We start from the raw sequence: 26,021 nt of genomic DNA, 5'->3' as shown, positions 1-26,021 counted from the left end.
ACTGGAACTCACAATCTGATATTCCTGTCCTTGGTAATTACATATGAAGTATGTGTTAAATGTTTGTAGAGATACTTACACTTGCAGAACATACTGCAGGTACAGACATTACCCTTGGGTAGATGCTGAATATTGTTCAGTGCCCCAGTGTTGCTCAGAAAAGTGGTAACTACTAAACCATTATTGGTCTGTTCTGGAATTATATAAAACCGAATATTAAAAACATATTTTCTTACCCCTCTGTCAAAGTCGTATTCATAGTACGTGATCTTGCTCTCTGTGAGTACAAACAGTCTCTTCTTGTAGTTTAGAGGTGATGTCTTACGTTTTTGCTGTGACCTTTTTAAAAAAATACTTTCCAGTATGCTGGGAGTAACTGTGGCCATGGTATATATTTCTTAAGTGCTGTATGGATGACAGGAATACTTCAGATGTCTAAGTATGCTGTCAGCGTAACTTTTTTTTATCTCAGTGTATTAGTCTTTGGCTTCTTTGAATCCTTTGTATCCAGGCTTTTGGAGCATAGTTTTCAGCAGGATGAGAAATCTGAGGATAAAACAGAGAAAATATAAAATGATTTGGTAGCAAAATCTTAAAGATGTTCTATAGAAATTGAGGGAAAATCTGTTATTAAAAAATTCCTTTAATTAGCAAATTACATTCATCTTGTGTATGGAGCCAATCAATATAGTATATTAAAGTGGCAGCCGTCTATTTACAATTACTGAAACCTGTTCCAAAATGTTAATCGGACAGATGCTTTTGAACATTTGCAGTAGGAGGCTATGCTCTTCTCCCTTTATGTGTCGAAAGATGTGTTCCTAGTGGATATTTGGATCCAACACTGGAAATATCAATGGTGCTGATGTAAGGAGAGGCTGCTCACACTGCTGTCTACCCTATTTGACATAATACTGGAGAAAGCACTGCACTGAGTTAAGAAGAGGCTGCTCACACTGCTGTCCACCATGTCTATCTCATCTAATACATAAGATATCAGGAAGGCTGATGTAAGAAAAGGCTGCTTACACTACTGTCAACCCTGTCTATCTGATCTAATACTAGAGATACCAGGGGTATTGAGTTAAGAATAGGCTGCTCACAATACTTCCACCCGGTCTTCTGATTTAATACAGGAGACACCAGGAGTGCTGAGGTAAGAAGAGGCTGCTCACACTGCTGTCTACCACGTCTATCTGATCTACTACTAGAGATACCAGGGGTGCTGAAGCAAGAAGAGGCTGGTCACACTGCTGCCCACCATGTCTATCTGATCTAATACTAGAGATACCAGGGTGCTGGGGTAAAAATAGGCTGCTCCCACTGTGTCTACCCTGTCTATCTGATCTAATGCCGGACATACCACGAGTGCTGAGGTAAGAAGAGTCTGCCTACACTACTGCCCACCCTGTCTATTTGGAGATACCAGGGATGCTGAGGTAAGAAGAGGTCTCTCATACTGTTTTTCAACCTGTTTATCTGATGCTGGAGATATCAGGGGTACTGAGGTAAAAGAGCCTGCTCACACTGCTGTCCACCCTACATTTCTGATCTAGTGCTGAAGATATCAGGAATGCTGAGGTAGGAAGAGGCTGCTCATACTGCTATCCACCCTACATTTCTGATCTAGTGAAGGATATATCACTAATGCTGAGCTAGGAGGAGGCTGCTCACACTGCTGTCCACCCAACATTTCTGATCTAATATTGGAGTGATAAGAGATTACACTGCTGTCAACCCTGCCTATCTGATCTAATGCTGGAGATACCAGAGGTGCTGAGGTAAGAAGAGGCTTCTCACACTACAGTCCACCATGTCTATATGATCTAATACTGGAGTTACCAATGGTGCTGAGGTAAGAAGAGGCCACTCACACTACAGTCCACCATGTCTTTCTGATCTAATGCTGGAGATACCAGGAAGAAGAGACTGTTCACAGTGCTGTTATTCCTGCCTTTCTTATCTAATATTGGAGATATTGGGGTGCTGAGGCTTAGAAAATGCTGCTCACATTGCTGTCCACCTTTTATTTCTGAATGTTAAGTTACCTAGCATGTGTACAGGCACTTGTCCTTTTAAAATTTTAAGACAGGTTTCTATCAGTATAGTTGGTTTCCATTTGAAGACACTATAGTAATGTGATTTGCTAATTAAAGGGATTTACAAATGTATTTTTAGTGACATTTTTTTCTCTGCATCTCCAATATCCTGGAACACCCATACATGTTTGATACACACAAGACGATGACGTAGTTGTCTGTCTTTTCAGAAAAATTATTTTATCACTGATTTTTTGTCATTCAAAAACACTTTAGCCCTTTATGCTGTGATTTAATTTGTTATTGACGCTTGTGGTTTTCTACAGGGGTGTGAGTATGGGAGCAGGAAATTGAATATGATACTTTTACTGTATACTGTTTCCTGCATCTGCAATTTCAAGATAACAAATAAATTGACAAGGATTTTTAACACTTTGATAGAAAAAAAGGCATTTGGCAGAAAACAGAGGTAAAGAATTGCTATCATTATATATATATTTTTTTGTACAAAAGATAGTGACCCAATTTACACCAATAAAAGGGCTGGTCCTAAAATGTTCTTTCTAAATATCTATCTTTACACACTTACCACTCTTGTAAATTGCTTTATTATAACATTTCCTACACCTTTCCCTATCCGTCTAACCCCTAAATGTGTTTTTTACTGCACAATGAGTTGTGATGACACAAGAGGCTGGAGCTGCACTTACTCCCTGCAGCGTCTATCGCTACTCATGGAACAGGACATCATTAGGGGGCAGCTCTGTAGTTACATCGCTGCCCTCTGAATATGTCCTGGATCCTGGGTGATGGATGCTGAGGGAGATGTGAGTGCAGCGCCGGCGCTCTGCTTCTGGGTCCGCCATCGCTGTAGCTTCTGTGAATGAAGATGTCATCAGGGGGTGGTGATAGAAGCAGTGAGAAATACCACCGCCGCCCCACAGCCTCTAGCAAAACCCTCAAACGTATTATCATCACGGGGCGGTGATAGAGGCAGTGAGTGACAGTCAGCCACGGTCCTCTTCAAATTATTCACACCCATCGCAGCCTGATTTATTGCCTGGACTGCTCCAATGTCATGGCAATCTTTCAGTGAGATTCACTCTTGCACACTGACGATCAGGTTCTCGCGCATGCACACTGAATCTGGGTGAACGTCCCCAGCTTCATTTCATATCTGCGCTTGCTCCGGAGCCACGGCGAGTTAGTGACTTGGTGACGTATGTGTTGTGAGCGCACTCTGTTCCCGCTGCTCCAGAGCATGCACAAATATGAAATGAAGCTGGGGACATACACCCAGATTCAGTGCGCATGCACGGGGAACTGATAGTCAGTGCACAAGCGCGGGATTTACTGAGCAATTGCCGTGACATTGGGGCAGTCCTGGTAGTCAATCAGGATGCGATGGGCGTGAATAACTTGAAGAGGACCGTGAATAGTGAATAGTGGGAAGTTTTGCTTGAGAAGACCATGTTAGTGATGCACACTGCATCACTAGCAAGACATTAGCGGCAGTTTAATATCGAAATAGGACGTGACAGGTTCCCTTTAATTGATCCATTGTTAAGAGTCAATATGTAAAAGAAGTTAAAACGGTCTAATGCTTCAGTGAAATAAGTCGGCCATTCCACTGGTTCCACGACCAAATCAATGTAACTCCAGGCTATTGGTGTACTTGGAATGAGGACAATAGGCGTCCATATACTGTACATTATGCCACCCAACACTATAAACCCAGGAGCAGGAGACCGATGTGACCTTCCTTGGTGAAGGACTCTTCCTGGTGCTATCCACTTGGTTTCCAGACTAATCTCCAACTATCACTGCATCCAAGACAAAAATGGGACTCATCACTGAAGAGCATAATCCTCCATTCCAGCCTCCACCTCCATTGCCATCTTGCTCTGCATCATAATAGCCTTTGAGAGCGATGGCGTAATGACAATGGAGCACATGTAGCTGTAGGTCTGGCTCATAGCTCAGTGTCGTGCAAACACCTTCCGGTGGTTTCTGTAGATATTGATTGACGAATAAAGATTGGTATATGACATCCAATTTAACTTGCAGTACAGGATAGATTAATCATAGAACCAGCGATAGAGCAATTTATCCAAATTTTCCCAGGAGCAACATGACAATGCCAGGCCACATGTTGCTTGTACTACTGTGAGCAGCCTCCGTAGCCTAAAAGTGCTAGCATTGCTTTCAGCATTTCCAAACTTGTCTCAGATCAAGTATATCTGCCACGTCATTGGTCGGCAATTGCAAATAAAGCTGCCAGCAGCGGATCTTGATGATTTGTTACCCAAGTGCATTCAGTGCAGTAGAACAATCCTCAAACAATGATTAATAACCTCATAGATAACAGCCACGGTGTGTAAGTGCCTGTACTTCTATGCCTGGCGCTCATACACCATACTGAATAAACTGAGATGTTTTGAAAACTTCGTTTTAATTTTTTTATTATTTGCAGATCATTAATATGTCTATTTATCTTATTTCCATGGTTTTGTGACATATTTTCAATTGTTATATATATTTTTCACTTCATTCAATAATGAAGAATCCACTAGGTTTTTCTCTAAAGCAAAAGATGGCAAAATGCTCAGACAATCGGGAACGGAAGATGCCGGAAGCCTGGTCACGTCATTTCTTTTAACTACTTGGTGTTTTAGAAACCTGATTAAAAGACGTAAATAAGCCTGAACATACAAATCATTTTTACATAGAAATGCCTATGTTCATTCTCTTGCGCAGTCTCTGCTGGGGAATCCGCCTGAAAAAGCTGTAGAATGTACATATCCAAAGGGTATGTGCACACTGCGTCAAATAGACACCGAAGCAGCTGCTGAGTTTTCCCAAGCAAAGCTGCTTTGCTGAATTATCCCAGAAATTTTATTGCCAGCTAACAAATTTAGACAAATAGCATATTAAAAAGCCTTTAATTGCCTGGAAAATATGTGTACAACACAGAGTTCCCATTGTAGTCAATTGAACACAGTTTGAGCTCTGTAATGCAACCCAGCCTTTTTAATGTCCATATGACTTTAACCAATCTGGTTGGTATATACAGAGTGTAACCAACAGTACATTTAACAACACACTGCAGTATCAGACTTTTTAGACTACATAAATTGTTTAAACAGTCTAAAAATGATCCCTTTTGGGGTGGCAGGGCGGCGCAAACAGAAGAAGCCGTGGCATATTCACACAGTTGGGTACAACTATTATCAATCTTTGGGGAGTATAAAAAGCATTGCATTTTGATGAACAAAGAAGTGATAGCTTTTTCATAAGTCGTCTAAAAATGATCCTTTTAATTAGGGAGACAAAACAGGTCTACAGTTTTGAATGTAAAGAAGTAATAACTATAACTACAACTATAAGTGAACAAATTATCATTTTTGGGGGGTCCACAATTGGTTTGCCACTCACAAAATGCTTAGGCAATTCCAAAGGCCTTTTTTTCAATCCGTCCAAAAATTGCCCCATTTTTCGCGAGACAAAACAGGAATGCAGTTTTAAACATGAAGAAGTTATAGATTGTTTCCAAATCTTTTCAAAAAGTAGCCCTATTTTTAGAGCTAATTTTAAACTGTTGGAGCAATAAAGAGGGTTCAAAAAATATTTAAACAATGCAGACACTTTAGTAGGTGAGCACTTGAGAATATGCTTCTATATACCATATAAACTAGGTAGTTTTTTAAATAAATAATGAGATGCTGCCCTTGTCTGTACATGTTGCATTAAATGCACTGTTCCAAACAATGCTTGTGTAGGAGTTGGCTGATTGACCTGTTCCCTTGAGGGTCAGTCTGAGCCTGGGTTGATAAAAAATCATTCTTCACCAAATAAGGAGATGACCTTCTTCCTAGGGCAGCGATGCTTAACCCTTAGTAAAAAGTAAGTATCGTAAATACTTGTTAATGCATAGGCAGGACATTCTGCCTGTGCTTCTTTGCTGGACCTAAGTGGTCTTGGCTATCACTAAAATGGGGATTTATAAATCCATCAGTGTGTGATTTATGAGTATCTGAATGTTGGAATCCCATCTTATGAGAACAAGAAGTAAGCAGAAGTGTAAATTTACATATGACAGATCTGTTTCAGGAAATTCTGCAACTGAAAATTAGTTGCATCTAATAGATAGGGGATGTTTTTATCTGTCTATAAGATTTGTAAAAACAAAATAAAAAAATAACACATCTAAGATCATGAAAAAATGTTTTGTGTTGTAAAAAAAAAAATAAGCAAAAAAAGAAGTACCGTATTTTTCGGACTATAAGATGCACCGGACCATAAGACGCATCTAGGTTTTAGAGGAGGAAAATAGAAAAAAAAAATTGAAGCAAAAAATGTGGTCATGATGTACTGTTGAGGGGGAGGGGGTCTGCTGCTGACACTGTTGTAAGGGTAATGTTCCCCAATTCTGTACTAATAACCCCCATCTTGATATATATGCCCCCCTTCCTGTTATACATGGCCCCAACCCTATCTTGGTATACATGGCACCCCCATCCCCATCCTGGTATGCATGGCACCCCAATCCCCATCCTGGAATGCATGGCACCCCTCATCCCCATCCTGGTAGGCATGGCACCCCTCATCCACATCCTTGTATGCAAGGCACCCCTCATCCTCATCTTCGTATGCATGGCCCCTCATCCCCCGATCCTGGTATGTATGGCAACCCTCATCCCCATCCTGGTATGCATGGCACCCCTCAACCCCATCCTGGTATGCATGGCCCCTCATCCTCTGATCCTGGTATGTATGGCACCCCTCATCCCCATCCTGGCATGCAAGGCACCCTTCATCCCCATCCTGGTATGCAAGGCCAAGGCACCTCTCATCCCCTTCCTGGTATGCAAGGCCAAGGCACCCCTCATCCCCATCCTGGTATGTAAGGCACCCCTCATCCCTAACCTGGCATGCATGGCACCCCTCATCCCCATCCTGGTATGCATGGCACCCCTCATCCCCGTCCTGGTATGCATTGCACCCCTCATCCCCCGATCCTGGTATGCATGGCACCCCTCATCCCCTTTCTTGTATGCAAGGCACCCCTCATCCCCATCCTGGTATGCATGGCACCCCTCATCCCCCAATCCTGGTATGCATGGTACCCCTCATCCCCCGATCCTGGTATGCATGGCACCCCTCATCCCCATCCTGGTATGCATGGCACCCCTCATCCCCGTCCTGGTATGCATTGCACCCCTCATCCGCCGATCCTGGTATGCATGGCACCCCTCATCCCCATCCTGGTATGCATGGCACCCCTCATCCCCTTTCTTGTATGTAAGGCACCCCTCATCCCCATCCTGGTATGCATGGCACCCCTCATCCCCCGATCCTGGTATGCATGGCACCCCTCATCCCCCGATCCTGGTATGCATGGCACCCCTCATCCCCATCCTGGTATGCATGGCACCCCTCATCCCCTTTCTTGTATGCAAGGCACCCCTCATCCCCATCCTGGTATGCATGGCACCCCTCATCCCCATCCTGGTATGCATGGCACCCCTCATCCCCATCCTGGTATGCATGGCACCCCTCATCCCCATCTTGGTATGCATGGCCCCTCATCACCCGATCCTGGTATGTATGGCACCCCTCATCCCCATCCTGGTATGCAACGTACCCCTCATCCCCATCCTGGTATGCAAGGCACCCCTCATCCCCATCCTGATATGCAAGGCACCCCTCATCCCCATCCTGGTATGCAAGGTACCCCTCATCCCCATCCTGGTATGCATGGCCCCTCATCCCAATCCTGATATGCATGGCCCCCTCATCCCCATCCTGGTATACATGGCCCCCTCATCCCAATCCTGGTATACATGGCACCCCCATCCTTGTATGCACGTCTCCCCCATCCTGGTATGCCTGGCACCCCAATCGCCACCCCCATCATGCTGCACACACAGAAAAGAAAGATTCTACTCACCTTCCCTCTGCTCCAGCGCTGCGTCCTGTTCTGCTGCCCTCACTGTATGAGCAGCGCATGACATCACTGCCATGCGCCCTCACATGCTGAGATGAGCTGCCGGAATAGTCACTGCTCTCCACACCCAGACTATGGGCTTGTGGAGTAGTGATTATTTGTTCTCCTTAATAGCGTGCACAGTATCAGCCGGAGCCGCGGCTCCTGCAGCAGCTTGGCAATCACGTGTGCCCGCTACTAAAGAGCATGAATATTCACTACTCCCCGAACCCATGCTCTTTTAAGGAGAATGAATATTCAGTGCTCCACACACCCTTGGGCGTAGGGAGCAATTCATTTTCATTTTCTTTAGCAGTGAGCACAGTGTGGGCTGCAGCAGGCGGCTCCTGCTTCTTGTGCCCCCCTTCTCCACAGCTGCTGCCTTCACCTCCACTTACACAGCCCCAGCAACACCATTCGGACTATACACATTCAGACTATAATACGCACTCCCCACTTTCCTTCAAAATTTTGGAGGAAAAAAGTGCGTCTTACAGTCTGAAAAATGCGGTACACATTTGGTAATACAGCCTTCTGTATGAACAAAGTTGTAAAACTGTTGCGTTGTTTATCTTCTACAAAAATTAATAAACTTGTCAAAAATGCTTTTTTTGCATCATATTGTTACACAAAAAATGGAATGGAAAATGGAAAAGTGATTAAGATGTTGTATATTAATTAAAAACACAGCATCACTAAAAATGTCAACTCCATCACCAAAACATGCCCTCTTACAGGTTTTTGGCAAAAATATGTTTTTCAAGTACAAAAGTGGCAAACCCTAAAAAACCTATATAAATCAGTTATTGCTGTAATTGTACTGACCTGAATAATTGTGTCCTATCACTTTTATTGCAAAGTGAACGGTGAAAAAATGATAAATAATAACTGTTCCAGAATTGCTGTTTTGGTTCATTCTCCCTCCAAAAAATAAGGACAAAAAAAATGATCAATTAATGTTATGTGTCCCAAATTGTTACCAATAAAATGTTAAGGTCATCCTACAAAAATAAGCCCCCATACAGCTCCGTTGGCAGAAAAAAAACAAAAAGTTATAGCTTTCAAAATACAGTGATGTAAAAAACTATTTTAAGTGTGCAAAAGTAGCAAAACAGAAAATGAAAAAACTTGCAGTATATAAATCTTGTATCACTGGAATCATATTGAAGAATAAAGTTGCCATCCCTTTTACCAAATGGTAAAGTACATAAAAAAGAGAAATATAAAAAAAAGCAAAAAAAAAATTCTTGAAGTGCTGCTTATTTGTTCATTCTGCCTCCCAAAAATCAGAATAAGACAAGGTTTACATCCTGAAGACTTACGACACGGTTTCCAGCTAAGTAAGTGAAAAATATGATTCAGACGGAAATCCTGCTGCAATCAATCAATGTAATGAGACAGATGGAGTCACTTTGGACTCCGTCTGGCCGATTTCACCTGAGACGTCCATCTTGTTTGTGTTTTTTTGCACATGGCTGTCTGCTGTATTATTGTGAATAGTTCTGTCGGGGGTTTCATCTAAATAACATTTTTCAAGGACTTAGACAAAAAGCCTGATGTCATTCTTGGTGCAGAGCACAGGATATATGTGAAACTAACCTTAAAAGCAATCAAAAAATGTCATCTACCCCAAAATGGTATCAATAAAAACTTCAGCTTATTCCACAAAAGCAAGCCCCATACTCAGGTCCATCATCAGTCAATGCAGATATAGGGGGGTTCTACATTACTGATGGCTCAAAAGCTCTGGAAAAGCAACATGCCTTCCTCCCCAAAATTTAAATCCAGCAAAATCCATGCTTGCTCTCAAAGCAGAATGCCATCCCCACCCCCTTCTGAGCTCCATAAGGTACACAAATCACAGCACTAACATGTATGGTAATGCTTTTAATAAATTAAGGAGTGCATGTTTCCACAAGAACAAGCTGGACGCAATCTATTGGTCACTAAAATGGCATATTCATAATTTTCACTCTGCAACAATCACTGTGTGCTTATTTCTGAAAACCACCTGTGGGATAAAAATAGTCACTACACCCGGAGATAAATTCCCAGAAGGGCATAATTTACAAAATGATTTTTTGAGTGGGTTTCCTGCTGTCATGGCACTGAGGGGCTCTGCAAATGGAACCCGCAAAGTATTCCTGCAGAATCTGTGCATCAAAAGTCAAATAGTGCTCCTTCCTTACCGGACCCTGCTGTAATCATGGGGTCCATTTTCTCCTATTACTCCTTCTCAAAATGAAAAATTTGGGACTACAGTAACATTTTAGTGCAAATTGTTTTGTGTTTTCATGCCACAATTTTTCAAGATTCTGTAAAGCTTCTGGGGGTCAAAATGCTCAACACGCTGCTGGTTAAATCCATTTAGGGATGCAGTTTCCAAAATAGGGTCACTTGTGGGGAGCTTCTGCAGTTTTGGCACCACAAGGGCTCTGTAATTGTGACATGGGGTCTGCAATTTATTCAATATAAATTGGTGCTCTAAATGTCAAATAGCGTTACTTCCCTTCTATGCCCTCCTAAGCATGCCCAATTGTGCCCAAGTTGTTTCCAACCACATGCAGAGTATTTCTGCATTCAAGAGGTAATCACTACTCACGGACTTACCATGAGGCAGAATAGTCAAGAGGTCAGTACTAAGAGGGCTCGTAATAGACAAAGGGAAAAGACAAAAGTGTAGTCAGGTAACAGTCCGAGGTCAGAGTATCAGGAAGGTAGCGAATCGAGACAAAGGGGTAAATCAAACCGTTGATCAAAGCTAAATCCAAGGTCAGCTATGGAGATCAGAATATAACAAAAAGTACAGAGCAAACACACACATCGCTTGAGTAAAGCTACAATTGGCAAATGTCTGACAATTGTCAAAGTGCTAAATAACCCTGTAATCACCCAGAATAGATGACACCTGGAGGAGATTCCACAGACCCAGCCAGATAGGACGCCTGAGCTGTCAATCACGATACTCATACCTCCCTCTCAGATTGGGCAGTAGAGCTGTCACTCACAATCCTGACAGCTCAGCCATCCCTTGATCCCATAGCGTCCCTAGGACACTTTGAGTCGTGGAATCGTGACATTACACCTATTATAAATTGAAAAATGTGAGACTTTGAGCAACATTTTAATGTAAAAAATGTAATATTCTTAATTTCTTCATTCCAATTGGCATTAATTCCTGTGAAGCACCTGAAGGGTTAACAAACTTTCTAACAGCAGTTTTTAATACTTTGAGGGTTTCTGTTTTTAAAATGTGTTGCTAAACTTTTAAACCTTCTAACAACTTAACAAAATACAAGGACATTTGATTTGAAAAATGATGCAGACTTACAGTAGATATATGGGAAATGTTGCTTATTAACAAGTTGGATGGTATGACTATCTGGTTTACAGTCATAGAAATACAACATTTTTCAAAAATATTTTTAAATCTGAAAAATTGTAGATATTTTCATAAAGAAACGCAAAAAAACTAATCAACTTAAATTTATTAGTGGTCAATAAAATACAATGTGTCAAGAAAATGAATTACAAAAAAAACCCTCAAAATCATTGAGATATGAAGAAGCATTCCATGTTAAGTTTTTAAAATTAAATAGTTAGACATTAATATTAAATGAACTGTTAGGATTTGTTCTTCACTTTGAAAATAGCTAGCCTATTCCTGCTCCCATAAAAAAGGTATCCTTTTTTCATGACTTGATTAAAAGCCTTTGTAGTGGCTTAAAGGGAACCTGCCACGTGAAAAAACGCTATATGGGGTTATTCTGCAGGTTAATAGCATTCTGAACAAGTCCTGTGGCAGCTCTTGGACCCCCACTCTTGGGAGGAAATTAACTTTATTAATCCCAGTAGCGTTCAGTCACAGGAGCGGTGCCTGTGCGGGTTCAGTCACCGCTTTGTGTATAGAGAGCGGCAGCTTTAAACGCTCCCCCGGCACTGACTGACAGCAACTCAGCATTAATTAATTTCCTCATGGCAGCGGGGGTCTAAGTTCCAGTGCAGGACAGGTTCAGAATGCTATTAACCTGCAGATTAACCCCATATCTGCAGGTTAATAGCATTTTTTGGCATGACAGATTCCCTTTAATCATTTTGTTAATCGTAAAACTGTTGCAGATCCCCAAAAAGGGATAATTTTTCATGTTCTAGGTAAGAAACCACTACTCCTTCATGTTAAAAAAAATAAACTGCTGTTGTCTCCCTAAATAAAGGGATCATTTTTGCTACCAATTTATTTAGCAAAGGACAAATTTGTAGATACCCACCAAACATATAATATTTGCACCCCTATAGCTTCTTCCATTTTTACTGTTTGTTCATAAACATCAGCAATGCAGGCATCTGACCCCAAAGGGATATTTTTTGAGCATTTTCAAAAATTTAAGTAACCTACAAAGTCTAAAACTGCAATGTGTAGTTAAATAGGCATTTGGTTAACTGCTACCACCCATTAACATCAATTTTCCCCTAACTAGATAGATTAAGGTCGCTTGGACATTAATAAGACTATCTTTGCATTACAGAGCTCGGAAAGTTATTATCACATAAAGTGACATGTCAGAAAAATTTGGGCTGATCAGAAATGCCAAAACTGGCTGCAGCAGGAAGGATTAAAAAAAATGTTTTTGTATTGCCAAACTTTATTTTTCCCATCGCTGGAGCTGTTTGACGGCTCGTTTTCAGGGGGATGAGCTAACAATTACATTTTTACAGTATTCACTGTGCAGATTAACATTATATTTTTGCAGGTAGGGTAGTTATGGACATGGCAATAATAATGATTTTTTTTCACATAATTATGAAATGGGTAAGGGGGAAAAGCAGTTTTTTAATGTTTTAGAAAAAAATGTAATCTTTTTTTCTGACTATTTTACTTTCTTTAAGGTAACTGAAGATGCTACAAAGAAGGTTGTAGCCTTACTTTGACAAAGAACTGCCAGAGGAACAAGCAGCATGTGATTGCTAACATTGGATGGATAATGGAAAAGGCTGAAGAATACAACAAGGAGACTTCAGCTAAGTCTTCATCTGTGTTGATCACCAGAAACTTTCGCATACCATGAAGGATATGGGTGTGTCGAATCGTCTGATCAGCCTCATTAAGAACATTTATATCGAACAAAAAGCAACAATCCAAACAGAACATGGCATGGTTCAAAGTAGAGCGAGGTGTCAGACAAGGCTGCATCCTGCCACCATTTCTCTTCAATCTATATGCAGAAGCTATATTCAGGAAGGTTGAACTTGCCAAAAAAGAAGGAATTAAAATTGCTGGACAAATCATCAACAACCTTAAATATGCAGACGATACAACATTGATAGCTACAAGCATAGATAGAATGAAGGACTTACAAAGTGTCAAGATGGAAAACTAGAGCATGGGACTCCTACTCAACACAATGAAGATACTGACTACTGGCAGGTACGACCGGGACACATTTGAGATGCATGGCGACGAACTGGAAGTTGTAAAGGACGTCAACCTGCTCAGATTGATGATCACTCAAGATGCATCAACGACACTGGAAGTCAATAGGAGAATAGCTAAGGGCAAATCAGTTATTAAGTCACTGGACAAGGTCTTCAAATTGGCAAACATTTCACTGGTGATGACGACATGGCTCGTACGTTGTCTGGTCTTATGGGTTACAAAATGTGATGCTTGAGAAGGATGTTATCAATATCATGGATGGCAAGAAAAATAAACAAATCAATTTTGGAACAAATCAAGCCAGACATGTAACTCGAAAGAAAGGATCACCCAACTATGACTTGCCTACTTTGGACACATCATACGAAGAGAGCAATCACTGGAGAAGGACATCACGGTCAGAAGAATAGAAGGAACAAGGTGAAGAGGAAGACCAGCAACCCGATGGCTTGACACAATCAATATAATGGTGGACCTATCTAGGCTTGTACAAGATTGACTTTTCTACAGATTATTCATCCATCAAGTCGCCATGGCTTGAGATTGAGCTGTTAAAAAAATTGGCGTTCAATGAGCAAGATTGCATATGTATTAACCTGCAATGCTACTATAGTAAAAAAACATCTCAACTGCACACAAAATATTTGCTTTTGTTGCCTTATTGGAGGAACCATCCAGTGTGCAGTTTTATCTGACGTTTTTTAGAACTAGTAGTTCTTGCTCTTGCTCTTAACATGAGATTCCACTGGATTGTATTTAAACCAACACAAGAGAAAACTACAATGGAAATATTTGATTTTTTTTCAATTTTTTTGTTCTTACCCACTGCTGTTTTTGGCTTAAATGAATTGTCCAAAGTAAATATATTTCTTTTTTTTAAGGCATGGATTGATTACAAGCAATAATCAAAAGCCTACACACCTACTAGCACCCTCACTGATCCAGAAAATCCCGCTCAGGGGGTCTGCATCAACTACAGAAGTGGTGTCTGCTCAGCTCAGAAGCCAAAGCAGTGGTCGGGTGACTAGAAAAGTGCATCATTAGATGATTCTCTGATGACACGCACTACTAGTCACCTGACTACTGCAGCCAATCACAGGCTGTATCGGTGCTGTGATATCCGAATAAGGCAGACACCACTTCTAGAACCAGAGCAGACCTCGAAAGTGTCATGAAAGGGATCTGCTGGGGCGCTGGAAGGTGAGTATGCCATTTATTATCTTAATTCTATCCATGCGTAAAGAAAAATATTTTACTGTCAGACAACCCCTTTAAAAATAATAATGCAAAATACTGACCAGAATACTAATGTGTGAATGAAAGCTATAGAATAATCCTGAAGTAGGAGGCATCTTGCAATTTTTATTTAAATAGATGCACATAGGAGAAGTTCAACAACACTGCTGTTTCATATGTCAGCCTTGAACTAACGCCTGCTAAAAGTAAGGATAAGGCTACACAGCGACTTTGGCAGAGACACCTACACACGTGCTCAAAATTGTTGGTACCCCTTGTTTAATGAAGGAAAAACCCACAATGGTCACAGAAATAACTTGAATATGAAAAAAGTAATAAATTAAAAATCTATGAAAATGAACAAATGAAAGTCAGACATTGCTTTTCTGCTTTCACAGATTTAAAAAAAAATTAAACTCATGAAATAGGCCTGAAAATAATGTGACAAAAGGGACGTGTTAAATCAAGTTGTGTCCACTAATTAGCATGACAGGTGTCTACAATCTTGTAATCAGTCAGTGGGCCTGTGTATAGGACTACAGATACTCACTGTGCTGTTTGGTGACATGGTGTGTACCACACTCAACATGGACCAGAGGAAGCAAAGGAAAGAGTTGTCTCAGGAGATTAGAAAGAAAATTATAGACAAGCATGTTAAAGGTAAAAGTTATAAGACCATCTCCAAGCAGCTTGATGTTACTGTGACTACAGTTGCACATATTATTCAGAAATGTAAGATCCATGGGACTGTAGCCAACCTCCCTGGACGTGGCCGCAGGCGGAAAATTGATGACAAATCAAAGAGACGGATAATACGAATGGTAACAAAAGAGCCCAGGAAAACTTCTAAAGAGATTAAAGGTGAACTTCAAGCTCAAGAAACATCAGTGTCAGATCGCATCATCCGTTGTTGTTTGATCCAAAGTGGACTTCATGGGAGACGACCAAGGAGAGCATCATTGTTGAAAAAAAAATCATAAAAAGCCAGACTGGAATTTGCCAAACTACATGTTGACAAGCTACAAAGCTTCTGGGAGAATGTCCTATGGACAGATGAGACAAAAATGGAAGTTTTTGGCAAGGCACATCGAGCTGATGTTCATAGATGGAAAAATGAAGCATATCAAGAAAAGAACACTGTCCCTACTGTGAAACATGGAGGAGGCTCTGTTATGTTCTGGGGCTGCTTTGCTGCATGTGGCACAGGGTGTCTTGAATCTGTGCAGGGTACAATGAAATCTCAAGACTATCAAGGGATTCTAGAGAGAAATGTGCTGCCCAGTGTCTGAAAGCTTGGTCTCAGTCACAGGTCATGGGTCTTGCAACAGGATAATGATCAAAAACACACAGCTAAAAACACGCAAGAATGGCTAAGAGGAAAACATTGCACTATTCTGAAGTGGCTTCTATGAGCCCTGACCTAAATCCTATTGAGCATCTTTGGAAAGTGCTGAAACATGCCGTTTGGAAAAGGCAACCTGCTCTTGAGGAGTAGGCCAAAATACCTGTCGAGAGGTGCAAAAGTCTCATTGACAGTTAGGCTGTGTGCCCATGATGCATTTTTTAAGCATTTCTGCAGCGGCAATTCCGCTGCAGAAACGCTTAAAAAACGCTTGGTAGAAGGTCTGCCATGCTCCCCAATGATAATCTGCATCTGCTGTGCACATGCTGAGGAAATTTCCGCTGCGGATTATCATTGCGGAAAAAAACGCCGCCATTGACTTGCATTGGAACGCATGGAATCCACATCACTGGATCTGTACAGCGGATTACATGCGTTTCAATGTGCGGATGGTACCCGGGTCTGGAGAAAAGGAGACTCTCCTCCGGACCCGGGCACCATAGAACCTGTAAAAAAAAATAATAAAATAAAAAATAAACATTATACTAACCTTCCGATGCCCCCCAGTGTCTTTGTCCTGGCTTGCCGGCTGATCGCGGTGGACTCAAGGACCTGCCATGATGTCATTTAGTCATGTGACAGGTCACGCGACCGCTGACGTCAGCAGGTCCTTTCAGTGTACAGCGAGCTGCCGGCAAGCCGAGACACATCGGATAAAGACTTCGGGGGCCATCAGATGGTAAGTATAGATTTATTTTTTACCATTCTTTATGGTCACACTATATAAATCCAAGCCGGTTGCATGGATTTATATAGTGTGACCAAGTTGTCAAGCACTTTCCAAGTGATGCTAAAATCACAACCCGCATGCAGAAATGCATGAGAAGAACGCTTCACATCAGCATGTCCCTGGCAGGAAAAATGCATGTAAAATCCACATGTACAATCCGCATGTACAATCCGCATGTACTATCCGCATGTACTATCCGCATGTACAATCCGCATGTACTATCCGCATGTACAATCCGCATGCACAATCCGCATGTACTATCCGCATGTACAATCCGCATGTACTATCCGCATGTACAATCCGCATGCGTTTTTTCTGCCAGTGAGATGCAGAAACGTTCAGGAAAAAATCCGGAGCATTTCTGCATCGTGGGCACATAGCCTTACAGGAATGGTTTGATTGCAGTGATTGCCTCAAAAGGTTGTTCAACAAAATATTAAGTTAAGAAGAACCATCATTTCTGTCCAGGCCGATTTCAGGAGTTAAATTTTTTTTTAAATTCTGTGGAAGCAGAAAAGCAATGTCTGACCTTCACTTGTTCATTTTCATAGATTTTTAATTTATTATTACTTTTGTCAGATTCAAGTTATTTCTGTGACCATTGTGGGTTTTTCTTTCATTAAACGAGGGGTACCAACAACTTTGACCACGTGTGTATGTCGTGAGAAAAGTTGGTCAATTATCGAAAGTCACAAAAAATTACAATGCGGTTGGACTTCTTTCAACTTGCTTGTCGTGGTCTCCCTTGTCGTACCTTCAGGGTAACAATGCAACCCCATTCATTTGTATTGTGCTGAGATGTAGCAGCGACACCTAACGAATTTTGGTCACACGACAGGTGTCCCCCCAACGGTCCCAGTGTAGCCATGGCCTTAGAAGTTCAAATCTGTCTTCTAATTACCTGCCATTTTATTTTATGCTGTGTGTTTTCTAGGACTATGTAAACATATGCTGAAGGGAAATGTATATGTAACAGATTATCTGCTAATATCCACAACAAATCCGCCAGCCCTGACAAATTAAATATCACTCCGGGGATGCTGGAAGGCAAGATATTTGGGGAAACCCAACTACCACTGACCCGGACGCTGAACCAGAGTTCCGCAAATCGATCCTCCCATCTCTCGTTGGGACTTATAGATTTAGTTTTGTTTATTGATTCATAGTCGTTCATTCCATAATCTTCATTATGTTACATCTTGCTTTTTTTGTGTATGTAAGGTAGTGTTCACACACATAGCGTAAATACAGTTTTTTTTCCTGCATGTTTTCTGTAACTGTTTGTTTAATACTACACAATAATAATCTTCTCTGATTATTGCATTCTTGCTGTATTTTATGCCTTTTCCCTTTATTTGATGCGTTTTTGGTGCAAAAGAGAAGCCACGTTTTTAATGTGTTTTTTAAAATACAGAAAAGCTTTTTGATATGACCGAGTTTTTGGACCAATGACAGTGACATCACTCGGACCAATGTTATTCCATTGGACTGTTCAGATGAGTGTTTTCTTTTTACAAAAAAGAAAATGCAGCACGCACCAGTCTTCTCCATATTTAGGATGAGAATCTCTTTTTCAACTTTAAGGGTTCACAAAAAAAATAGGATCCCGTATGGATGAATCATATAGCATCTGATTTTTAAGGATATATTGAAATTATTAACCTAGGAAACTGTATTAGATCGTGTACGTTTTAACATGGATGTAGCAAAACGGACACCCGCATGGCACACGGACGGCATATGGATGTCAGTATCGATGAAAATAATCTGAGTTTTCTGGATGAAACTCTAAGAATTTTTTAAACTCTTGAGGGCACTCAGCCTAACCCTCCCCCTTGACTATTACCCCATGTGAAGAATATTCAAGATATAATCCCATGTCAATCATTGTGCCCTGTTTGGCGGGAGATTATAGAGATCTACAATGTACAGCTGTAATCCGACACTTCTGCAGCTAAAGAAGAAGGGAGGGGGCTGAGGGACAGTGAGTGACAAAACCCCCACCAGCTAGCTGTGAGCTGCTACAGGATGACCCCCTGGAGATCCCAGCCATGTGGCCGTCCCTTTGTGTCAGACAATTATAATTCATTACCGAGTTATGGCAATACTATATGTCCCAGCTATTCATAACCTAGATTTTCAAGATCACAAGAGAATGGGAAATGTCACTCTGGCTTCTAGTCCCGTCTAGCGTGTAGGGATGGGGAGATACCCGGCACAGCCTTTCGGAAACCCCTAGGGCCCCAGTGTTTGGTCTCCATGCGTAGCAGGGGCCCGGCTGGATCCGATGACACCAGAACTGGCCCCCTAGAACCGTCAACTAAGGAAGTATAACCCATTTTAGCTTTTAGAGTTTATAGATGAGGGAGGCCACGAGTGAAGATTGAGGTCCAGCCAGGGGGCAGTAGGACGAGTGACCCAGAGAGGTTAAAAGCCCCTACAGCTATAGCTCAGTGCTTTTTCTCTGGGGAGGTCATGACTCACGATAACACGTCATGTTGTGAGGGAAGTCACAGAAGAAGAGTGAGGGACCCACCAGCCTCCCATGTGGCAGACCATCCCCCGCAAGCCAGGCCTTCCATCTGACTGATAACTGACTCTTAATAACTGCTGATACCTTTTGTACCACTACTATTGTGTTTGCATCTCTGACCATTATGTATGTATAATCCTTATGTATATAGTGTATTGTCTAGTGTGCTCTTAAGGCAATTAAATATATAATTTAACCTTGGGCTGCTCTTTTATCTCGATCCACAAACTCTCACATCCATTGTTCGGTCCAACGAACACGCTACCAGGCTGGTTTCTGGCCTGATATAATCCCCCGGTCCTAGCGGGAATTATATCTAATAGAAACCGATGGCAGCTCTACCAGGTCAACAAGGTTCTGCTTCACTGGGGCTAGGGAAGGCGCCTCTCAGCCTGTCAGGGGTGTGAGCGAGTGTGGTGCCACATCAGTGACTGAGTGGGCCACCTCTTCTCACTCCCAGTGCCTTCCTGTACTCGTGTGGACCAAGGGTGTCTGTGTAGAACTGTACCAATCTGACCTTACATGTCCCCGAGGGGGTGTGGAACATCACGTTGGTGTAAAGGGCAGATCCGTCTGACGTAATTGTGACGTCAGGTGGGTGACGAGGTGTGGATTCGTCACAAGTGGTGGCAGCGGTGGTCCTGAATGCGAAATAGTGCAAAATAGTGCAATAGGGAAAACTGCAAAAAAGCAGAAACACTGCAAAGATATGATAGTAAGGGCATGTTCACACAACCTAAAACTCCACACTCTTTGATCAGAGTGTCATACGTTTTTCTCGGACGTGGAGAAAAAAAAAGTTTCTCCACCTTCTCCATTATGTCAGTCAGTGAAAATCGGATCACACTTGGATGTCATCCAAGTGCGGTCCGATATTTTTCAAGGACCCATAGACTTGTATTGTAGATGTTGATCTGACACTCGGATAAAAATTTGACATGCCTTCTATTTTTTCAGCGGACTACTCGGTCCGATGAAAAAATCTGGCATGTGCACAGCCTCATAGAATATCATCATTACATGTGCTGTCTGTTATAACAACAGATAGCACTCGTACAATAAAATTGGTTGTGCGCATAAACCCTAAAAAGAATGAAAAAAAAAAATTGTTAAGGTTGTCTCCACAAGCTTTTTCCTTTCATTACTGGCGCTGTCTTCCATTTTTTTCTGTTGCATTCTTTTCTTTTTGCTGTCTTGTATTATTTCACTGTAATGTTGGACCTCGAGAATAATCAGTTTTTTAATGTTCTCCAGCTCAACACTGACGCCTCATATTTTGGCATCTTTGGGTTATCCATGGGACTCTAAATCTGTGCTACCAGAGATCACCACTATATGTACACTAGAATTTACACCAATATATAGAGTAAATTATAATAAATCTGTCAAACCGCAGTGTGTTGGGCCAGTGGAAAACCGCAAAAAGTTGTAAAAGGTTTGTCTTTCTATATCAACTAAGGATTGTGCTCCTCAGACTTGTGGGGGCATCACAACCATGGACCAGACCTCAATCACAGGACAATAAAACTCTCACAATCCTTATCTATGAACTGTTCCAATATTTACCGCCACAAATGGTTATCCCTCTCCCATAATGATATTTCTGCTTCACGTCACTTGTCTCATCTATTGCATTATTTCTGTGTTTTGTTGTGTATAAATATGTGACTCTTCAAATTTTATGTTATACTATGCCTGGTGAAGAGACCTGAGTAGTCTCGAAAGCTTGCAACTTGTTACCATCTTTTCAGTTAGCCATTAAGTGGTATCAACCACTGAGGACTCTCAAATCTAAATATTTTTTTATCTACTTGCTAACACAGTACAAAGATATATTTTTTTTCTGGATCTAAAAGTTGGGCTAAAAATAATGTTTCCAAATTTCTGGAATTTAATCATTACTTCACTATGCGTATCTATTGAGATTAAAAGTAGTGTTCAGCCACCCCCGTAGTGTTCGGGTTCGGTTCGTCGAACACCGGGATGTTCGTGGAACTGTTCGTCGAACACCTTAGAAAACTGTTGAACACCGTTAAAACCAATGGCAGGCAAACAAAAACACATAGAAAACACCTTCAAAGGTGTCCAAAAGCTGACAAACTGCTCAGAAGACACTCTCTTTAAAAAAGCCTGCCGGCAATTCAGCATCAGTACCCGACAATTTAGAACAGAAAGAATAGAGCATCACACATAGATTAGATAGATAGAAACATGTCAGTCACATATATAAGAAGTACAGTGATAGTGTTGGTTACTGTACTTGTCATTTAGTGTTAAAGGATTTATTAAAACAAATAATAGTGTTTTCATGCACCGTCTCTTTAAAAAAGCCGGCCGGCAATTCAGCCTCGGTACCCGACAATTTAGAACAGAAAGATAGAGCATCACACATAGATTAGATAGATAGAAACATGTCAGTCACATATATAAGAAGTACAGTGACAGTGTTGGTTACTGTACTTGTCATTTAGTGTTAGGCTCTGTGCCCACGATGCAGAAATGAAGCAGAAAATTTCTGCATCATTTCTGCATCTCCCTGGCAGAAAAAACGCATGCAGATTGTGCATGCGTTTTTCCTGCAGAATACATGCGGATCCACATGCGGGTTCACATGCGTTTCCGCATGCAGATTGACAAGCGCTTTCCAGGCGATAGCATCACTTGGAAAGTGCTTGAAAACTAGGTCACACTGTATAAATCCATGCAAACAGCATGGATTTATACAGTGTGAACCGTAAAAATGAAAACAAATAAAGCTATACTCACCCCCGAGGCCTCGGCGTGTGCTGCAGCGCTCGTTCCTGTCTGGTTCCCGGCTGCCGGCATATCGCGAGACAGAGCAGTGAAGGGCCTGCGGTCACATGACTGTGACGTCATCGCAGGTCCTCAAGCGATGCCGGCATTCAGAGAGAAGACGCCGGACAGGTGAATATAACTTTATTTGTTATTTTATTCTTTTTTTACAGGTACAATGGTACCCAGGTCTGGATGAGAGTCTCCTCTCCTCCAGAACTGGGTACCATCCGCACATAGAAACGCATAGAAGCCGCTTGTAGAAATGTACAGTCGCGGTTTCTATGCGTTTCAATGCAAGTCAATGGCGGGAGTTCCGCTGCGCTACCGCAAAATTAAATGACATGCTGCGGATTTTTGTACGCAGCATAAACACTGCGGAAAAATCCGCAGCATGTGCATAGAACATGCGGAATCCCCTTGGGGACCATGGGGTGCGGATTACCTAGTGTTTAACAAGCGTTTACGCTGCAGAAATTGCGCAGCATAAACGCTTGAAAAACGCTACGTGGGCACCCAGCCTAAAAGGATTTATTTAAAAAAATAATAGTGTTTTCATGCACCGTCTCTTTAAAAAAGCCGGCTGGCAATTCAGCATCGGTACCCGACAATTTAGAACAGAAAGAATAGAGCATCACACATAGATTAGATAGATAGAAACATGTCAGTCACATATATAATAAGTACAGTGATAGTGTTGATTACTGTACTTGTCATTTAGTGTTAAAATAAAGGATTTATTAAAAAAAAATTGGCCACAGAGCTTCCCAGGCTACTAATATCAGTCCCCAGCTGAATACCTAGCCTTTACTAGCTATTAAAATGGGGGACCCCAAAAAAAAATGACGTGGGGTCCCCCCTATTTTAATAGCTAGCAAAGGCTAGGCAGACAGCTGGGGGCTAATATTAATAGCCCAGGAAGGGTGCCATGAATATTGGCCCCCTCCCAGGCTAGAAACACCAGCCGTCAGCCACCCCAGAAATGGCGCATCCATAGGATGCGCCAATTCTGGCACTTAGCCTCGCTCTTCCCACTGCCCTGTAGCAGTGGCAGTGGGGTAATAGGGTTGGGGTTGATGTCAGCTTATAATGCCAGCTGACATCAAGCCCAGGTTAGTAATGGAGAGGCGTCTATAAGACACCCCCATTACTAACCCCATAGTCAAAGTTAAAAAAAACACAAACACCCAGAATAAAGTCCTTTAATTGAAATAAACACACAATTCTTTAATGTTCTAAATTAAATCATATTTACCGTCACGCCCATTCCAGCTGAAGCCAACGATCTCCTGCAATAAAAGTAAAATAATAAACCAACCTCATCCTTACCTTTCCATGGTTCCCAGGATGGCTCCAACTCTGCTACATTCACATGACAGGCTGGATCGCAGCAGAATGCTGTCATCCAGCTTGCCATGCCGCAGACACTGAGAAGCTCAGGCATGCTTGCGCTCCTCAGTGTCTCGCTGTGACAGCATCCAGATGACCCGAGTTCATGTCCAATGAACTCAGCTCACCTCATGCACGTCACTGACAGCCTGGGAAAATTCTCCTGCGCTTGCCGTGAGCGCAGGAGAATTCTCTCATGCTCACCGCAAGAGCAGAAGAATTCTCCCACGCTGTCAGTGACGTGCATGAGGTGAGCTGAGTTCATTAGACATGAACTTGGCTCATCTGGATGCCGTCACAGCGAGACACTGAGGAGCGCAAGCATGCCTGAGCTTCTCAGTGTCTGCGGCATGGCAAGCTGGATGACAGCATTCTGCTGCGATCCAGCCTGTCATGTGAATGTAGGAGAGCTGGAGCTGTCCTGGGAACCATGGAAAGGTAAGGATGATGTTGCTTTATTATTTTTCTTTTATTGCAGGAGATCGTTGGCTTCAGCTGGAATGGGCGTGACGGTAAGTATGGTTTAATTTAGAACATTAAAGAATTGTGTGTTTATTTCAATTAAGGGACTTTATTCTGGGTGTTTGTGTTTTTTTGTAACTTTGACTATGCAGTTAATAATGGGGGTGTCTTATAGACGCCTCTCCATTACTAACCTGGGCTTGATGTTAGCTGGCATTATAAGCTGACATCAAGCCCAGCCCTATTACCCCCCTGCCACTGCTACAGGGCAGTGGGAAGAGTGAGACTATGTGCCAGAATTGGCGCATCTTATGGATGCGCCATTTCTGGGGTGGCTAACGGCTGGTGTTTCTAGCCTGGGAGGGGGCCAATATTCATGGCACCCTTCCTGGGCTATTAATATCAGCCCCCAGCTGTCTGCCTAGCCTTTACTAGCTATTAAAATAGGGGGGACCCCACATCATTTTTTTTTTGGGTCCCCCATTTTAATAGCTAGTAAAGGCTAGGTATTCAGCTGGGGACTGATATTAGTAGCCTGGGAAGCTCCGTGGGTATTACCCTCTTCCCAGGCTTCAAACATCTGCCCCAACCGTCTGCTTAACCTCCGCTAGAGACTAAAATTACGGGGAACCCCACGCCAAGTTTTTTTTTAATAAATCCTTTATTTTAACACTAAATGACAAGTACAGTAATCAACACTGTCACTGTACTTCATATATATGTGACTGACATGTTTCTATCTATCTAATCTATGTGTAATACTCTATTCTTTCCGTTATAAATTGTCGGGTACCGGTATATGCCGCTGATGAATTGCCGGCTTTTCATGTTTCACTGTGAGCACTGTTCCCATCGATTTGGGCAACCACTGTAATGCCACAACCACCATGGCTGTGGCATTACAGTGAGTGGCAGACAATCCCTGCATGATGTGAAAAAATCCAGTTACGCTTTTGGTGCACGAACAGTTATCGAACATAACCTCGAACAGCCGAATTTTTTGCAAATCATTCGCGTTCGTCGAACGACTCGAACACCGCCCAAAACAGCTTGAATTTGAGATTGGCGAACAGTTCTAGTCGAACACCGCTCATCTCTAATAAAAAGGTGAAGATTTTAACTGTAGTAATCCAGGTTTATTCTCCATCCAGGGAGCCAAACCCTGCTGCTCTGTGCATGGGCTGAATCTTTTTTCTACAGAGGGATCTGGATTATATAAAATGATCTCAGATTTTTTCTTCCCTTTGAGAAGAATAATATAAGGCTGATCACCTGCGGTAGATGACTGTCAAGCTGGAGGAGGGGAATATGCAGCTGTCAGACACTTGTACAGGATATGTTAAAGGGTTATTCCAATCCCAAACATTTATGATATATCCACAGGACAGTAGTATAACTATAATAGGGACAGAGGTTGCAAAAGCCTCGAGACCTAAAAGACCCAAATAAAAAGAACAGTACTAATTATAAAGCTGGGAGAGTTGGGGTCCCTGTTGGAGATTTTGCATTGGGGTCCATGACCTTCAGGTTACACCACTGCCACAGGATATAATATAAAAATATGATAGATGCGGATTCAGTTGTTACGCTGTCAGAGGAGACAGAACCACGCGCTCTGTGGGATTTTTTGTAAATTGCCATGCAAGCTTACCAGGCAAATTTTGTTGCTTCCATAAAAATTAGACATTGTAGACCTGCCATAAATGTGCAAGATGGGAATAACCCACTAAGCAGCATGCATGGGTTATACATGCAGATAGCAACCTTCAGTGAAACCAACTGCTAGTGTCTATCAGAGAGGGTTGTAGTACAGAATGAAAGTATTTGCTGTAAATATATGTTTTATGTGCAATAACCATTAAAAAAAAATTATGCAATAAAAATATATGAAAAAGGAGATATTCCCAACGTCCGCATTTGACAAACACGCATACACAATGTGTCTTTGCACCCATGTAAAATCTAGCTAATTATGCATTATCTATTTTCAACTGCCAACAAAAAACCAATATTAATA

General features: G+C 41.9%; 2 protein-coding genes across 2 annotated transcripts in view; both read right to left on the bottom strand.

Annotated features, from left to right (window-relative positions):
- The window catches only part of BTK (Bruton tyrosine kinase), a 303,555-nt gene that overhangs the window by 277,287 nt on the left and 247 nt on the right, over positions 1-26,021 (bottom strand). Inside the window, exon 2 of the mRNA XM_073639658.1 lies at positions 237-546. Coding sequence (XP_073495759.1) covers positions 237-386 — 150 coding nt within the window. The 5' untranslated portion in view covers positions 387-546. The remainder of the gene's footprint in view (positions 1-236; positions 547-26,021) is intronic.
- Positions 477-26,021, bottom strand: part of LOC141155467 (uncharacterized) — a 42,253-nt gene continuing 16,708 nt past the window's right edge. Inside the window, exon 4 of the mRNA XM_073642332.1 lies at positions 477-546. Within this exon, the coding sequence (XP_073498433.1) occupies positions 477-546 (70 nt within the window). The remainder of the gene's footprint in view (positions 547-26,021) is intronic.

The sequence above is a fragment of the Phyllobates terribilis genome, unplaced genomic scaffold (assembly GCF_046119375.1).
Source record: "Phyllobates terribilis strain yellow unplaced genomic scaffold, ASM4611937v1 Scaffold_7__3_contigs__length_470593459, whole genome shotgun sequence".
Lineage (NCBI taxonomy): Eukaryota > Metazoa > Chordata > Amphibia > Anura > Dendrobatidae > Phyllobates > Phyllobates terribilis.
Note: the sequence above shows the minus strand (reverse complement) of the source record. Positions and strands in the feature narration are given on the sequence as shown.